Here is a 15,086-nt window from a genome sequence, read left to right on the forward strand (position 1 = left end):
TCCAACTTCAGCTCAGGTCATGATCTTGCAGTCTGTGGGTTCGAGCCCCGCATCGGGCTCTGTGCTGACAGCTCAGAGCCTGAAGCCTGCTTGGGATTCTGTGTCTCCCTCTCTCTCTGCCCTTCCCCGACTTGTGCTCTGTCTCTCTTAATCTCAAAAATAAATAAACATTTAAAAAAATTTTTAAACAAATAAGACACACATGAAATGAAAGGTATGGGAGTATCTCTGGAACAGAGGGTCTTGGGAGATCTTCTGGAGAAGGCATACTGTATTATCTGAGCTGGATGAAGATGACAAGCTGAATGTGGTTTTTCTCAGCAGCATCTTTATTGCTCCATATGTTGGAGCACACAATGGGCCAGCTCAGGCGACAAGGGGCCGGCCACACACAACTAATCATTCTTATTTGTTTAGCTAGTGTGGCTTCCCATCTCCCCATGGCCTCTACAGAGACACCCAGAGTGGGAGGCATTGGCACCAAGATCATTATGGAATTATGAGACTGATTGAACCATCATGAGAGCCACTCTAGGGAAATAAATCTGCCCTGGCTAGAAATGGATTGCATAGCCACAGGAACCCTATTCCAGTCTCCTAATGTCTGCTCCTCAGTAACTGGCAGGGGTAAGAGATGGAGAGTGGAGAAAAGTTGAGGAGCCTTCCTCCAGGGCAGGGTATTTAGGGGTTCTGGCCTTGTCCACTGCCCACCCTGGGCAACAATGAGAATAATAACAACATTAAACAGAACTTTACACTTTATAAAGCTTTCTCATGTACGCCTTTTAATTCTCACAGAAATCCTTTGACATACAGATATAACCTGAAGTTCAAATACTCTGAGAGATGTAGCACAGTGCTGGGACCATACATGTCCCTAAATGAAACATGTGGAATAGAATGATGCTAAGGGTCCAATTAGACCCTTTATTCTAGCTCCGAATCTAATACTTTCATATCACAAATAGGTCAGATTCCGCCTATTACAGTATGTCCATTAGTTAACAAATTTATTGCATTCATGTGATAGGTGCTATGCTAAGAGCTAGGGATTTAACGATAAGTGAGCAGACTTAGTCTGGAAGTAGATTAAAGTGGTCTCAAATTCTTTGCACTCCCATCATTGAGAGGTATAGTATATATCCCATCCCTTTGAATCTAGGCTGGCTCCCTTTGACTCGAGATTGCTCTGACCAATAAAGTACAGAAGTGATGCTATTCAGTTTTAAGCCTACTCTGAAAGCTTCCACTTTGGTCTCTTAGAGCCCTGAGCAGTTCTGCCATAAGTCCAACCACCCTGAAATAGAAACAGCATGGATAGGGAGAAGGGCTCAGCTAAGCCCTGACTTCCAGCCACCTAGGGAAGATACCAGACATTTGAGTGAAGCCTTCTTGGACCTTTCAGACCAGACCAGCATCCAGTCAAGTGCCACTGAGAGGTCCCGGTCACCATCACATAGAGCAGAAGAATCATCTAACCAAACCATTCCAGAATTCCTGGCATGTAATATCATGAGCTATAACAAACTGACTGTTGTTTTAATCCATGAGTTGGCAAAATTTTCCTATAAAGGGCCAGATAGTAAATATTTTAGGCCTTGCAGACCATGTACTATCTCTGTCACGCGCTGTCATTGTTTTGTCTTATTTTATTTTGTTTTTAATAACCCCTTAAAAATGTAAAACTAGGGGCGTCTGGGTGGCTCAGTCTGTTGAGCATTTGACTCCTTGATTTCAGCTCAGGTCATGATCTCAGGTTCATGGGACTGAGTCCCACATTGGGCTCTTTGCTGACAGCACGGAACCTGCTTCGGATTCTCTCTCTTCCTTTCTCTCTGCCTCTCCCCTGTGCATGAGCTCTCTCTCGTAAACAAACAAACAAACAAACTTAAAAAATGTGAAAAGGGGGCGCCTGGGTGGTTCAGTTGGTTGGCGTCTGACTTCAACTCAGGTCATGATCTCACTGTTGGTGGGTTTGAGCCCTGCGTCGGGCTCTGCACTGACAGCTCAGAGCCTAGAGCCTCCTTCAGATTCCGTGTCTTCCTCTCTCTGCACCTCCCCCCTCACACTGTGTCTCTCTCTGTCTCTTGAAAATAAACAAATGTTAAAAAAATTAATTAAAAAAAGTTTAAAAAAACATACTTAGTTTTCTAGTTATACAAACACAGGCTATGAGCTAGAAGTGATACATGGGCCCTACTTTGCCAAACTCTGTTTTAAACCACTAAGATTTTTTTTTTAATGTTTATTTTTGAGAGAGAAAGCGCTTGCACCTGCTGCATGCCCGCAAGCAGGGGAGAGGGATGGGGGAGAGATAGGGAAAGAGGAAGACAGAGGATCCAAAGAAGGCTGTGCACTGGCATCAGAGAGCCTGAAGTGGGGCTCAAACTTACAAACCGTGAGATCATGACCTGACCTGAAGTAGGATGTTTAAACAACTAAGCCACCCAGGTGCCCCTAAACCACTAAGATTTGAGGTTGTTTGTTACCTAGACAACTAACCAGGACAGTCCTTCTCTCCATGATACTAAAAAAATGCAAGTAAAACATAAAACAAAAAATATATAATTAATCAAATAACCACATAAAGGAGATGAGCCAGGCACAATGGGACTTAATGCCACTGAGGTTTTTAGGAAAGGCATCCCTCAAGTGGCAACATTTAGGCTGAGATTTGAAGGTTCACTAGAAGTTTGGAGGTGAAAGGAGCAGAAAGAGTATAATGGCCGAGCCATTTTGCTTCAGTGTGGGAGCTTCTGACCAGCAATTCTAGTTCCAGAGATTTCTGCTGGAGTGGCCAAGAGCCCACATCACACTTTCACTTCTTCCTCTACCTAATTCTTCTTCTGTTTTCTTCCTTGCATAGGTGTTGCTCCCTAATAAACATCTTGAACCCTAAAGTCTGTTTTAGTGCCTGCCTCTGGAGAACTGAACCTGGGACACTTGCTAAAACAAAAAGGGAATTTATTTACCTTTGTAATTAGAAAGTCCCCAGGTGGAGTCCTGGTTTTCAAGCAGAACTTGATTCAGAGCTCCAACAAGGGTGACTAACATGGACACAGGGATTTCAGTGCTAAAACCAGGAAAATCCCAGGCACACAGGGATGATTAGCTAGTCTTGCTCCAACGTGTAACCAGGTCATGATGTCTCTTCATTTCTTGACTCTGCTTGCAGCTAGGTTGGATGATTCAGTCTCAGACTCTACAGGTAAGCAGCTCCAGACCCTATATTCTCTCAAGTTGGAATCCTACAAGAAGGGAACTAGTTTAGTCCCCTCATAGCTCTAGATGGTTGGATTCATTTGTACTGGCTTTCATCAGCCTTCTTGAGCCATGTGCCCATACACTTTATTTCTAGCTTAGTTTTTTTTTTTTTAATTGAGACATAATTCACATACTATAAAATTCACCCTTTTAAAGTATGCAATTCAGGGGCACCTGAGTGGCTCACTTGGTTAAGCGACCAACTTCGGCTCTGGTCATAATCTCACACCTCTTGGGTTCAAGCCCCACGCCAGGCTCTATGCTGACAGCTCAGAGCCTGGAGCCTGCTTAGATTCTGTCTCCCCCTCTGTCTGCCCCCCACTCCCTGCTTGTGCTCTGTCTCTGTCTCTCTCTCTCAAATATAAATAGCCATTAAATAATAAAATAAAATAGTAAAGTATGCAATTCAGTAAAAATAAACATTAAGGTATGCAATTCAGTGTTTTTTTTAGTATATTTACAGTGTTGCACAATGATCACTACTAGCTAATTCCAAAATATTTTCATCACCTCAAGGAGAAACCCTGTATCCATTGGCAGTCACTCCCCACTCCCCTTTATCTACTCTGGATATTTCATATAAATGAAATCATATGTGTCCTTTTGTGAATTTTTTCTTTCACTTGGCATAATATTTTCAAAGTTCATCTATGTTGTAGCATACATCAGTACATCATTCCTTTTTATGACTGAATAACATTGCTACTGTATGAATATAATAACATTTTCTTTATCTGTTTATCAGATAATGGGCATTTTGGTCATTTCCATTTTTTGACTGACAGGAATAATGCTGCTATGAACATTCATATTCAAGTTGTTGTTTGCACACCTGTTTTCAATTCCCCTGTATGTATCTAGGAGTGGAGTTTCAGGGTCATGTGGTAACTCTATGTATGCCCCCATTTTCAATCAAGAACTGTGGCTTAGAGGATGGAATGGTCTAATTGTTTTATTTATTTTTTTTTTAATTTTTTTTAATGTTTATTTTTGACAGAGAGAGAGAGAGACAAAGCATGAGCGGGAGAGGGGCAGAGAGAGAGGGAGACACAGAATCTGAAGCAGGATCCAGGCTCTGAGCTGTCAGCACAGAGCCCGACGCGGGGCTCACAGACCGTGAGATCATGACCTGAGGTGAAGTCGGACGCTCAACCAACTGAGCCACCCAGGCGCCCCTGGTCTAATTGTTTTAAACCTAAGTCACATGCTCCATTCCTAGTGCTGAGGGTGGAGTCAGTCTCACTAGAACCACATGGATTGAGGAGACAATGATCGTTCACCAGAAGGAAATGAGGTACCGTTACCAGATGGAAAGTGAATGCACCCCAAGCAGCAAATCCACAGATGACCACTGCAAAGAGCTACATTTATGGAATGCTTACTGTGAGCCAGACACTGTGCTAAGTATATGCATTATCTCTTTTACCCTTCACAACAATCTCCTGAGGATTCTGTTATTCCTATTTTACAGGTGAGGAAACTAAGTCTTAGAAAAGTTGAATAAGTTGCCCAAGTCTGTATAGCTGGGAGTCTAATTGCAAAGCAAAGCATCAGGGAAAAAAACAGATTCTGAGGTATGTTAAAATATATCTGCTAGAGGCTCTTGTATTTTGTATTCCCAATATTTTTATAATCATTGGAGAGGAGTCTGTGTAACCAAAAATTTCCTTTCACATCATGGACAGGGAAGAACAGGTTTTTAAAATGAAAAAAATCAGTTGACTTTTTTCCTTTAGATTTCCAAGTAAGCTTCCAATTTTGTCAGACCGCATCATTGGCATTGAAATTCAGTAGATATATTTCTCAGAAAGCCCCCATGCTTCTTGTAACCACTGATGTTTTTCTAATAGGTCTAGCAGAAATTCAGCTAAATTCTTCTTGTCATGAGATTAGGAAATACAGAACTCTACATCAGGCTCTTAGCCTCCTTCAGATATGATTTACAAGAGTCCTTATCTCAGGCTCGTCTGTGGTTCTTATGGTGAGGATCTAGGGCCAGGGATCTCCCCACTCAGTACTCTGGTAGTCCACAGCCTAGATGGTGTGAAACAGGTAGGACAGAGATGTGACGTTGCCAAAGAGTTGAAGGAGTATAAGGACTTGCATTTTGTTGCCCCACACTCTCTGCCAATTCCAAAACACTAGCCTTTCGAATGTCATGGCAGAATAACTTCATATGAAGCTGTATATTGTACCAGCTTCATATTAAAAAGCAGGCTTACAGCATCACACTGACTCCTCCTTGAGAGACCCCTTCTTACCATCTCCTCCTCCCAATATATACACATTCCCACCAAGGAAACTTGCATCCTAAACTCTTGAAAGATTTATTGCCAGTACCACAGACAAATTAGTGAATACTCTGGCAGTTGATTCCAAAGACAGGATGCTCATTTGCATGAGAAGTTGCATGTCATTTGCATTATATTTGCAACCATTTGCATATCACGTCTTCCCTGTCAAAATGTACATAAATCCTTTCTACTTTCATTTTTTTATTTTCTAAAAAGGACTACGCCTCCACATCCTGCCCAGACTGTCTGATAAAATTACTAGTTGAGTATTCCTAGCTTGATTGTGAAGAACCTCACATGCCACGCTGAGGAGACCTCAAGCGATATCAGAACTCAGTTTAAGATATTTTATTCATTCATTCATTTATTCAACAGATCTTTATTGAACACCTACAATGTGCCAGGCACTGTTTCAGGTGCTGAGGATATATCTGTGAACAATGAGATTAAAAATAATTTACAACATTAAAAGTTAAATTCAGTCATTTCAAAAGATTACCTGGCACCACCCTGATCAATAAATATGAGTGCAAACTAATAGTAAAATCTCATCAAGCGGTGCCTGGGTGGCTCAGTCAGTTAAGTGTCTGACTCTGGATTTCAGGTCAGGTCATGATCTCACAGTTTGTGGGTTCAAGCCCCTCATTGGGCTCTGCACTAACAGTGTAGAGCCTCCTTGAGATTCTCTCTCTCTTTCTCTCTCTCTGCCCCTTCCCCCCTCAAAAATAAACATTAAAAATAAAACAAAATAAAATAAAATCTCTTTAAAGTACATTGTTATAAGGTGGTAATCTGGGTATTATAGACTATGCTTACATTTTTTTAAAAACTGATCCTAGATTATATAACAAACATTCTAATGGGTACTGAAGATCCCTGAGAATGAAGATCCATGAAGAACCCCAGGTTTAAGAAGAACCAAGTGGGGAGGGGCACCTGGGTGGCTCACTCGGTAAAGCATCTCACTCTTGGTTTCAGCTCAGGTCATAATCTCCTGGTTCATGAGTTTGAGCCCCACATCGGGCTCTTCACTAACAGCACAGAGCTCGCTAAGGGTCCTCTGTCTCCCTCTCTCTCTGCTATCCAGCCCCCTCAAAAATAAATACTTAAAGAGGAAGAAGAACCAACTGGGGAGCCAGCAAAAGATTTAAGCAGGGAAATGACCTGAGTTTGTGTCTTGGAAAGATCACTCTGGCAGCTACATGGAGGGTAGAATGGAAGCTGCTCAGGACCAGAGATCCAAGAGAGGCTTTGATAGTCTGGGTGTGACTCATATGTGGGACTGTCCACACTGCCCGCTTCCTAAACCTATGGCCCCCTCACTGCTGTCAGTCAGAAATCGAGCCAAACCACATACATGGTGGCTTCAGAAGCTTTCAATAAAAATTTGTATACTACGGAGAGGGGGCATATCACACCTTGTTTCACTTGAAAACTCAGCTCTAAACATGTCTATTCAGATTCTCTCATATAGCTGTAAGTGGTAGGTGCTTCTCAACTTTCTATCAACCAGCCCTCAACTGACTCTATTCTCTCTCTTCTTGATCTTTTAAACTCTGGGACTCCAAACTCATCACCTCTTTATTTTGTAGAGCAATTCAGCTTCCACTCTGAAATCCCAGGGAATGTGGAAAAACAAAGGGCTCTTCAGTTCCAGCATCTATCCTGTAAGAGGTTATAAATAACATTTTTTAAAAGTCCGTCCTTTTTTTTTTATTATTTTTAACATTTATTTATTTTTGAGACAGAGAGAGAGAGAGCATGAACAGGGGAGGGTCAGAGAAAGAGGGAGACACAGAATCCAAAACAGGCTCCAGGCTCTGAGCTGTCAGCACAAAGCCCGACACGGGGCTCGAACCCACGGACCGAGAGATCACGACCTGAGCGGAAGTCGGACGCTTAACCGACTGAGCCACCCAGGAGCACCAAAAGTCTGTCCTTAAGAGAAAGCTGTTAAGGACCTTATCAAGAGCAATACCTCTGTAATGCAGAGAAGAGAAAGAGTCATGGCTGAGAGTGAATCAGGACTGTAGAGGGGAAAGGAAGCCCATTTCCAAATATAAAGTCTCAAGGAGGTAGACCACAAAGAGCTATCATTAGGTCTTGGTCACGTGGTTAGGATGCATTGTTTGGTTCAGATGTTCAGAGGTGCTCAGACAGGGTCTGGTTAAAAACCCATGTTAACACTAACCTATAAAGAAAAGAAGGGTAGTGAAGAAGTGATCAGAGACTATACAGCAACAAACAAGAAAAGAATTTCAAGCCTGGGTGGCTCAGTCGGTTAAGCGTCCAACCCAAGGTTTCAGCTAATGTCATGATCTCATGGTTTGTGAGATCGAGCCCCAAGTGGGACTCTGTGCTGACAGTGCAGAACCCGTTCGGGATTCTCTCTCCCTCTCTCTCTGACCCTCCCCAGCTCAAGAATGCATGCGCTCTCTCTCTTTCCCTCAAAATAAAGAGAAAAGCTTTAAAAAAATAGAAAAGAAAAGAGTTTCAAGAATGAAAGAGCTGGCAACATAAAACATTACAGAGATGGTCACCTGGGTGGCTCAGTCAGTTAAGCGTCCAACTCTTGGTTTCCACTCAGGGCATGATATCACGGTTGATGAGTTTGAGCCCCATGTGGGGCTCTGTGCTGACAGCTCATATCTTGCTTGGATTTCTCTCTCTTGTGTTCTCTCTCTCTCTCTCTTTCTCTCTCAAAATAAATAAACTTAAAAAAAATCACAGAGGCACCTGGGTGGCTCAGTCGGTTAAGCGTCTGACTTCAGCTCAGGTCATCATCTCACAATTCATGGGTTTGAGATCCAAGTCACACTCTGTGCTGACAATTCAGAGCCTGGAGCCTGCTTCAGATTCTGTGCCTCCCTCTATCTCTGCCCCTACCCCACTCGCACTCTGTCTCTCTCTCTCTCTCAAAAATAAATAAACATAAACAAAACAACAACAACAACAAATCACAAAGAGGTCAAGTACAAGGACAACTGGAGGGAAGTCATTGGACCTAGCAGTTAAAGTGACTTTTCTTTTTTAAAAAAAAAAAAAATTTTTTAATTTTTTTTAATGTTTATTTATTTTTGAGACAGAGAGAGAGACAGAGCATGAACGGGGGAGGAGCAGAGAGAGAGGGAGACACAGAATCAGAAGCAGGCTCCAGGCTCCGAGCCATCAACCCAGAGCCCGACGCGGGGCTCGAACTCATGGACCGCGAGATCGCGAGATCGTGGCCTGAGCCGAAGTCAGACGCTTAACCAACTGAGCCACCCAGGCGCCCCTAAAGTGACTTTTCAAGAGTAGTTTTAGAGAAGTCTTCTGGGAAACACTGTTGGTTACTTATCCAAAAGCCTTTTTCCCACTCTTTTTCCTTACTAGTAAGAATTATCTCCCACTACAGACACTCAGAAATGCCAGATGCTTTCTCAATATCCCTTTTCGCAACTCTTTAAACCTAAGGGTAGACAAGTGACCTAGTTCTGGACAAAGAGACTTGGGAGCAAGTCTGGAAGCTTCTGGAAAAGATTTTCCTACTCATTTCAATAGGTATCTTCAATCCTTTTCTTCCCCACCTTGGAAGTTGTCATAGAGGCTCATGCTGTACAAGCTGCAACACCCAACTTATGACTATAAGGGAACAAACCCGAGAATGGAACAAATACCCTAAGGATGGCAAATGAGAAAACCTGGATCCTTGATGACACTATTAAGTGGCTAAATTAACCAAACATGAAACTACTAACCTGTGGATTTCTTATTATGTGAGATAAATAAATGCCCTTACTCCTTAAATCACTGTTAGTCAACTATTCATTATTTACAATCATGATATGTGGTGGACATGGAAGCCAGAATTGCATTTATTCAGGAGGGAATGTAAAACCTAAAAGCAAATATTCTGTTCTCCAGTGGTTTCCACATGCCAATTAATGAACTAGCTGCATTAAAATTACATGGGGAGATTTCTTTAAAAATGGAACTTCCCAGAGCGCCTGGGTGTCTCAGTTGGTTAAGTATCTGACTTCAGCTCAGGTCATGATCTCACAGCTCCTGGGTTGGTGCCCCACATCGGGCTCTGTGCTGATAGCTCAGAGCCTGGAGCCTGCTTTGGATTGTGTGTCTTGCTCTCTCTCTGCCCCTTCCCTGCTCGTGCGTGCTCTCTCTCTCTCTCTCTCTCTCTCTCTCTCAAAAATAAATAAACATTAAAAAAAATTTTTTTTAATAGAACTTCCAAGGGCACCTGTGTGGCTCAGTGGATTGAGTGTCCAACACTTGATTTCAGCTAAGGTCATGATGCCAGGGTCATGAGATCAAGCCTCGAGATGGGCTCCATGAGTCTGCCTAAGATTCTCTTTCTCTTGGGGCATCTGGGTGGCTTAATCAGTGAAGTGTCTGACTTCCACTCAGGTCATGAACTTGCCGTTAGTGAGTTCAAGCCCCACATCAGGCTCTGTGCTGACAGCTCAGAGCTTGGATCCCGCTTCAGATTCTGTGTCTCCCTCTCTTTCTGTTCCTACTCCACTCACACTCTCTCAAAAATAAAGAATAAACAAACAAACAAACAAACAAATAAATAAATAAACAGAGGAGAGAAAATAAGAGAGGTTGAAGTCAGTGTTGAGGGAAGTTCAGCATCAGCCCCAGGGCAAGGCAGAGGTGCCCAAGATATTCAGTCCACCTGGGGGACCCCAGAATGAGCAGAGACAAATCCAACTTTGTGTGGCCTCCAAGAAGGATGCTGCTGCTGTTTTCATGCAGGTCTACGGGGTTGTCATCTAGATATGGTAACCGGTGGCCTGAAAAAAAGATGGGCTGCTCCACACAGGAGATAAAAAGGAAATTCTGTCCAAGCAGGTGTCACACTAATTTGGCAAGAGGCTGGGTACTGATTTGCATATGTCAACATCCTCTTCCCCCTCCCCCCCCTCCTCAATCAGGGCTAGTTTCAAGCCGCTCCCTGAGGAGGAGCATCAGAGAAATGCAGCCTTGCAGGAGGGATGAAAAAGAGACTTTCTAAGGAGAGGCCAGGAAGGGAGAGTAGAGATGGCTACAGTATTATAACTCTAATTTCCCTTCCTCTTTGTTCCTGCAGGCCCAGTGGGAGGAAAGGAAAACAAACCAACACTATCAAAGGTCTATTTTCTGTCCAGTCCTATGGTGAAGGCTTTTACCTTAATCTTCTTAACAATGCTACAAGTCCAAGATCAAACCCAAGTAAGGCAAGTAGAGTTTGGGGGAAGAAGTCTCACACGACTAGAGAGAGGCCACATTAGGACCCCAGCACAGGTCAGTCTGAGTCAAATTCTGAGCTGTTTTCCACGTAATGAGCTGAGTGGTACTTCCTGTGAGTGTCAAAGATTAATTGATCCTGTAGCCAGTATAGATGCTAAAGCGTAGGCACTGACTTACAGGAGAGGGCTCAATTTCCCTAATTCCCAGGGCACCTAGGGACACACAGAGTGATGAGTAAGATTATCATCCACCAATAATAATAACAAAACAACAATGAGAGCCACTACCTCTTGAGATGTTACTAAGTGCCAAGCACTATTTTAAGTGCAGTATATGTATTATCTAATATTTATCTTCACAATAATCCCACAAGGCAGCCAACAATTATCCTTTCATGCACCCGTGGAACATCTAAAATACTGATCACATACTAGACCAGAGAGCTCATCTCATCAAACATAAAAAAAAAAATCAATAGACTACTTTCTCTAATCAAAATAGAAGTTAGCAACAGGAAGATAACAAGGCACCCATGCATTTGGATACACTTCTAAACTCATGGGACAAAAAAATAAATCAAAATGGAGTTATTTAGAAATGAAAGTTAGCAAGTTAGCTGTGGAAGGCAGATAAAGTGATACTTAAAGGGAAATGTGTGGATTTAAATGCTTATATAAGAAAATCAAACGTTGAAACAAAGTATCCAACTTAAGAAGTTAAGAAAGAACAGATTAATCCAAATGAGAGTAGGAGTTAAAATCATAAGACAAAAACAAAAATTAATTAGAAAATAGAGATACTATAGAGGATCTAGAAAACTTTTTGATAAGTTCAATCAAGAAAAAGAAAAGATATAAGTAAAGAATATCAAAAAATGTTTAAAGGAGACATACCTGAAGATAAAGCAGAAAATTTAGTCATGAGGGAATACTGTAAAGAATATTTTAGGTTAATAAATCTCAAATTTTTGGCAAAGTAGATAATTACCCTCAAAATGGAAAGGCAATCCTATAACTGAGATATTCATTATTATTATTCCTTTTCCACAAATGAGGAAACTGAGGAACAAAGAGAAACTTGTTCAGATTCCCATAGCCAATAATACATAGAGTCAGGATTGAAGGCGTAGTCAGTGAACCTCCAATTCATGCTTTCTCCCTCCCTCCTACACTTACTGTGCACCTGCCTGGCACCAGTCCTTGAGCCAGGGATTACAGGACTAAGAGACAAAGTTCTTGACCTCAGGAAGCTCCCAATATAGAAGAGGCTAAGACCAAAACTAAGGTGAGTCAAGTGAAGGGCACAAAAATGAGGGGTATATTTACTTTCACCTGCACAGCTCTCTTTAACTTGGCACCTTAGGGTCGCCTGGGTGGCTCAGTCGGTTGAGCGTCTCTCTTCGACTCAGGTCATGACCTCACGGTTCATGAGTTCGAGCCTCAGATTGGGTTCTGTGCTGATATCTCAGAGCCCGGAGCCTGCTTCAGATTCTGTGTCTCCTTCTCTCTCTGCCCCTACCCTGTGCATTCTCTCTCTTTCTCTCTCTCTCTCAAAAATAAATAAACCTTAAACTTGGCACCCTAGCTTCAGCCGGTTAAGTATCTGACTCTTGATCTCAGTTCAGGTCTTGATCTCAGGGTCCTGAGTTCAAGCGCTACATGGGGTAGAAAGAAAAACATGGCACCCTAGTCCTGGCCCTGTTAATAAGCATAATCACAAATACAAAGTTACATGCTTTGTAAACTGTTTCTCAACTTAAAACAGGTAAGAATTCTAAACCATGGATGTGAGGAAAGGGCATTCCAGGCAGAGGGACTACTATGAGCAAAGGACAGAGCAAGGAAACAGAATGATCCCTGGTGGGAACTATAAGCAGTCTGGTATTTCTGAGGCATACAAATCAATGCAAGGTGGAGAATGGCAGAAGAGAGGCTAGAGAGATGGCCAAGATCCAGGTCATCAAAGGTACTTTATATAATGCGAAGGAGTTTAGACTTTACCCTAAGGGCTTAAGCAGAGGAGTGTCACAGGCATAGTTGTATTTTAGAATGAGCCCTCCAGCAGGATTTCGGATGGGAGTGGGGGTGGGAACAAGGTTGAAGGCAAAGAGATGAGTTAGGAGGCTGTAACAGCATCCAGGCAAGACATGAAGAAAGCTTGAACTAGGATAATGAGCGGTTGAAGTGAAGAACAGGAAATGGATTTATGAAGTATTTGAGAAGTAAAATTGGCAGGACTTAGCAGCTGATTGAATGTGGAAGAGGAAAGTGTGGAAAGAATCAAGAATGAGGTCCCTTACCACTCACTTTCTATCATGAATAACTGGAGGGCAAGTGGTAACACCAACTTCCATCCATGTCTCAGTTCATTCATACATCTAATAATCTATCCATGTGTTTAGTCATTCATTCATTCATTCATTTTTTTATTATATATCCATATGTCCACCCATCTCTATATCTATCCTTTGATCAAATTCTCGTGTCAAAGTACCTTGAAGAATGCATGTATATATATGATCCAGTAATTCCACTACTGAGTATTTACCCAAAGAAAATGAAAACACGAATTTGAAAAAATATATGCACCCCTCTGCTTATTATAACATGATTTATAATACCCAACATATGAAAGCAACTCAAAGGTCCGTCCATAGATGAAGATAAAGAAAATGTAGTATATATATATAATAGCCATAAAAAAAAAAAAAAAAGAATGAGATCTTGCCATTTGCAACAACATGGATAGATTTAGAGGATAGAATGCTGAGTGAAATAAGTCAGTCAGGGAAAGACAAATACCGTATGATTTCACTCATATGAGGAATTTAAGAAACAAAACAAATGAACAAGGAAAAAAAGAGATAAACAGGGGCACCTGGGTGGTTGAGTTGATTGAGCGTTTGACTTCAGCTCAGGTTATGATTTTACGGTTCGTGAGTTCGAGGACCATATTAGGGTCACTGCAGTCAGCATAAAACCTGCTTCAGATACTCTGTCCCCATCTCTCTGCCCCTACTCCCCTTCTCCCTCAAAAATAAATAAACATGTAAGAAATATATGGAATCTGGGACACCTGGGTGGCTCAGTCGGGTAAGCATCCCACTTCGGCTCAGGTCATGATCTCATGGCTTCTGAGTTCGAACCCTGAGTCAGACTCTGTGCTCACAGCTCAGAGCCTGGAGCCTGCTTCAGATTCTGTGTCTCCCTCTCTCTCCTCCCCTCCCCTGCTCACACTTCGTCTGTCTGTCTTTCTCTCTTTCAAAAACAAATAAACATTTAAAACAATGTTTTAAGAAAGAAAATCATTATTTAAAAAAAAAAAAAAAAAAAAAAAAAAATATATATATATATATATATATATATGGAATCTATGAATAGTAAACATTAAGGGCCTCACAGTTAAAAAAAAGGTGGGGGGGGGGGCACTTGGGTGGCTCAGTTGGTTGAGAGTCTGACTTTGGCTCAGGTCATGATCTCACAGTTTGTGAGTTTGAGCCCTGCATCAGGCTCTGTGCTGACACATCAGAGCCTGGAACCTGCTTCAGATTCTGTGTCTCCCTCTCTCTCTGCCCCTTCCCTGCTCATGCTCTGTCTCTCTCTGTCTCTCAAAAGTGAATAAACGTTAAAAAAAAAAAAAAGACAGAGACAAGCAACAACAACAAAAAAATCAGACTCTTAAACACAAAGAACAAACTAATGGGTGCCAGAGGGAAGGTGGGGGGAGGAGGTGGGCGAAACAGCTTAACGGGATTAAGAGTACATTTATCATGATGAACACTGAGCAATGTATAGAATTGTTAAGGGGCGCCATGGTGTCTCAGTTGGTTAAGCATCTGACTCTTGATTTCTGCTCAGGTCAAGACCTCACAGTTGGTGAGTTTGAGCTCCACATCAGGCTCTGCACTGACTGTGCAGAGCCTGCTTGGGATTCTCTCTCTTTCCCTCTATTTCTGCCCCTCCCCTGCTCATACTCTATCTCTCTCTCTCTCTCTCAAAATAAATAAACATTAAATTTTTTAAAAAATCGAATTGTTAAATCATTACATTGTACACTCAAAACTAACCTATAACTGTGCATTAATTAAACTTGAATTTTAAAAAGAATGTATGTGGCATAAAAACAGACACATAGACCAATGGAATAGAATAGAAACCCCAGAACTAGACCCACAAACGTATGGCCAACTAATCATTGACAAAGCAGGAAAGAATATCCAATGGAAAAAAGACAGTCTCTTTAACAAATGGTGCTGGGAGAACTGGACAGCAGCATGCAGAAGATTGAAACTAGACCACTTTC

At 42.0% G+C, this 15,086-nt stretch overlaps 1 protein-coding gene across 4 annotated transcripts in view; it reads right to left on the reverse strand.

Moving 5' to 3' along the window:
• The window catches only part of SIL1 (SIL1 nucleotide exchange factor), a 288,393-nt gene that overhangs the window by 225,999 nt on the left and 47,308 nt on the right, over nt 1–15,086 (reverse strand). For 2 of the 4 annotated variants that reach the window (XM_042984941.1, XM_042984933.1), the window contains exon 1: nt 7,136–7,223. The exons of the other annotated variants lie outside the window; for them this stretch is intronic. In XM_042984941.1, the coding sequence (XP_042840875.1) occupies nt 7,136–7,218 (83 nt within the window). In that variant the 5' untranslated portion in view covers nt 7,219–7,223. Of the gene's footprint in view, nt 1–7,135; nt 7,224–15,086 lie in introns of those variants that run through there. 4 annotated transcript variants of the gene reach the window in all.

Source organism: Panthera tigris, chromosome A1, assembly GCF_018350195.1.
Source record: "Panthera tigris isolate Pti1 chromosome A1, P.tigris_Pti1_mat1.1, whole genome shotgun sequence".
Taxonomy (NCBI): Eukaryota; Metazoa; Chordata; class Mammalia; order Carnivora; family Felidae; genus Panthera; species Panthera tigris.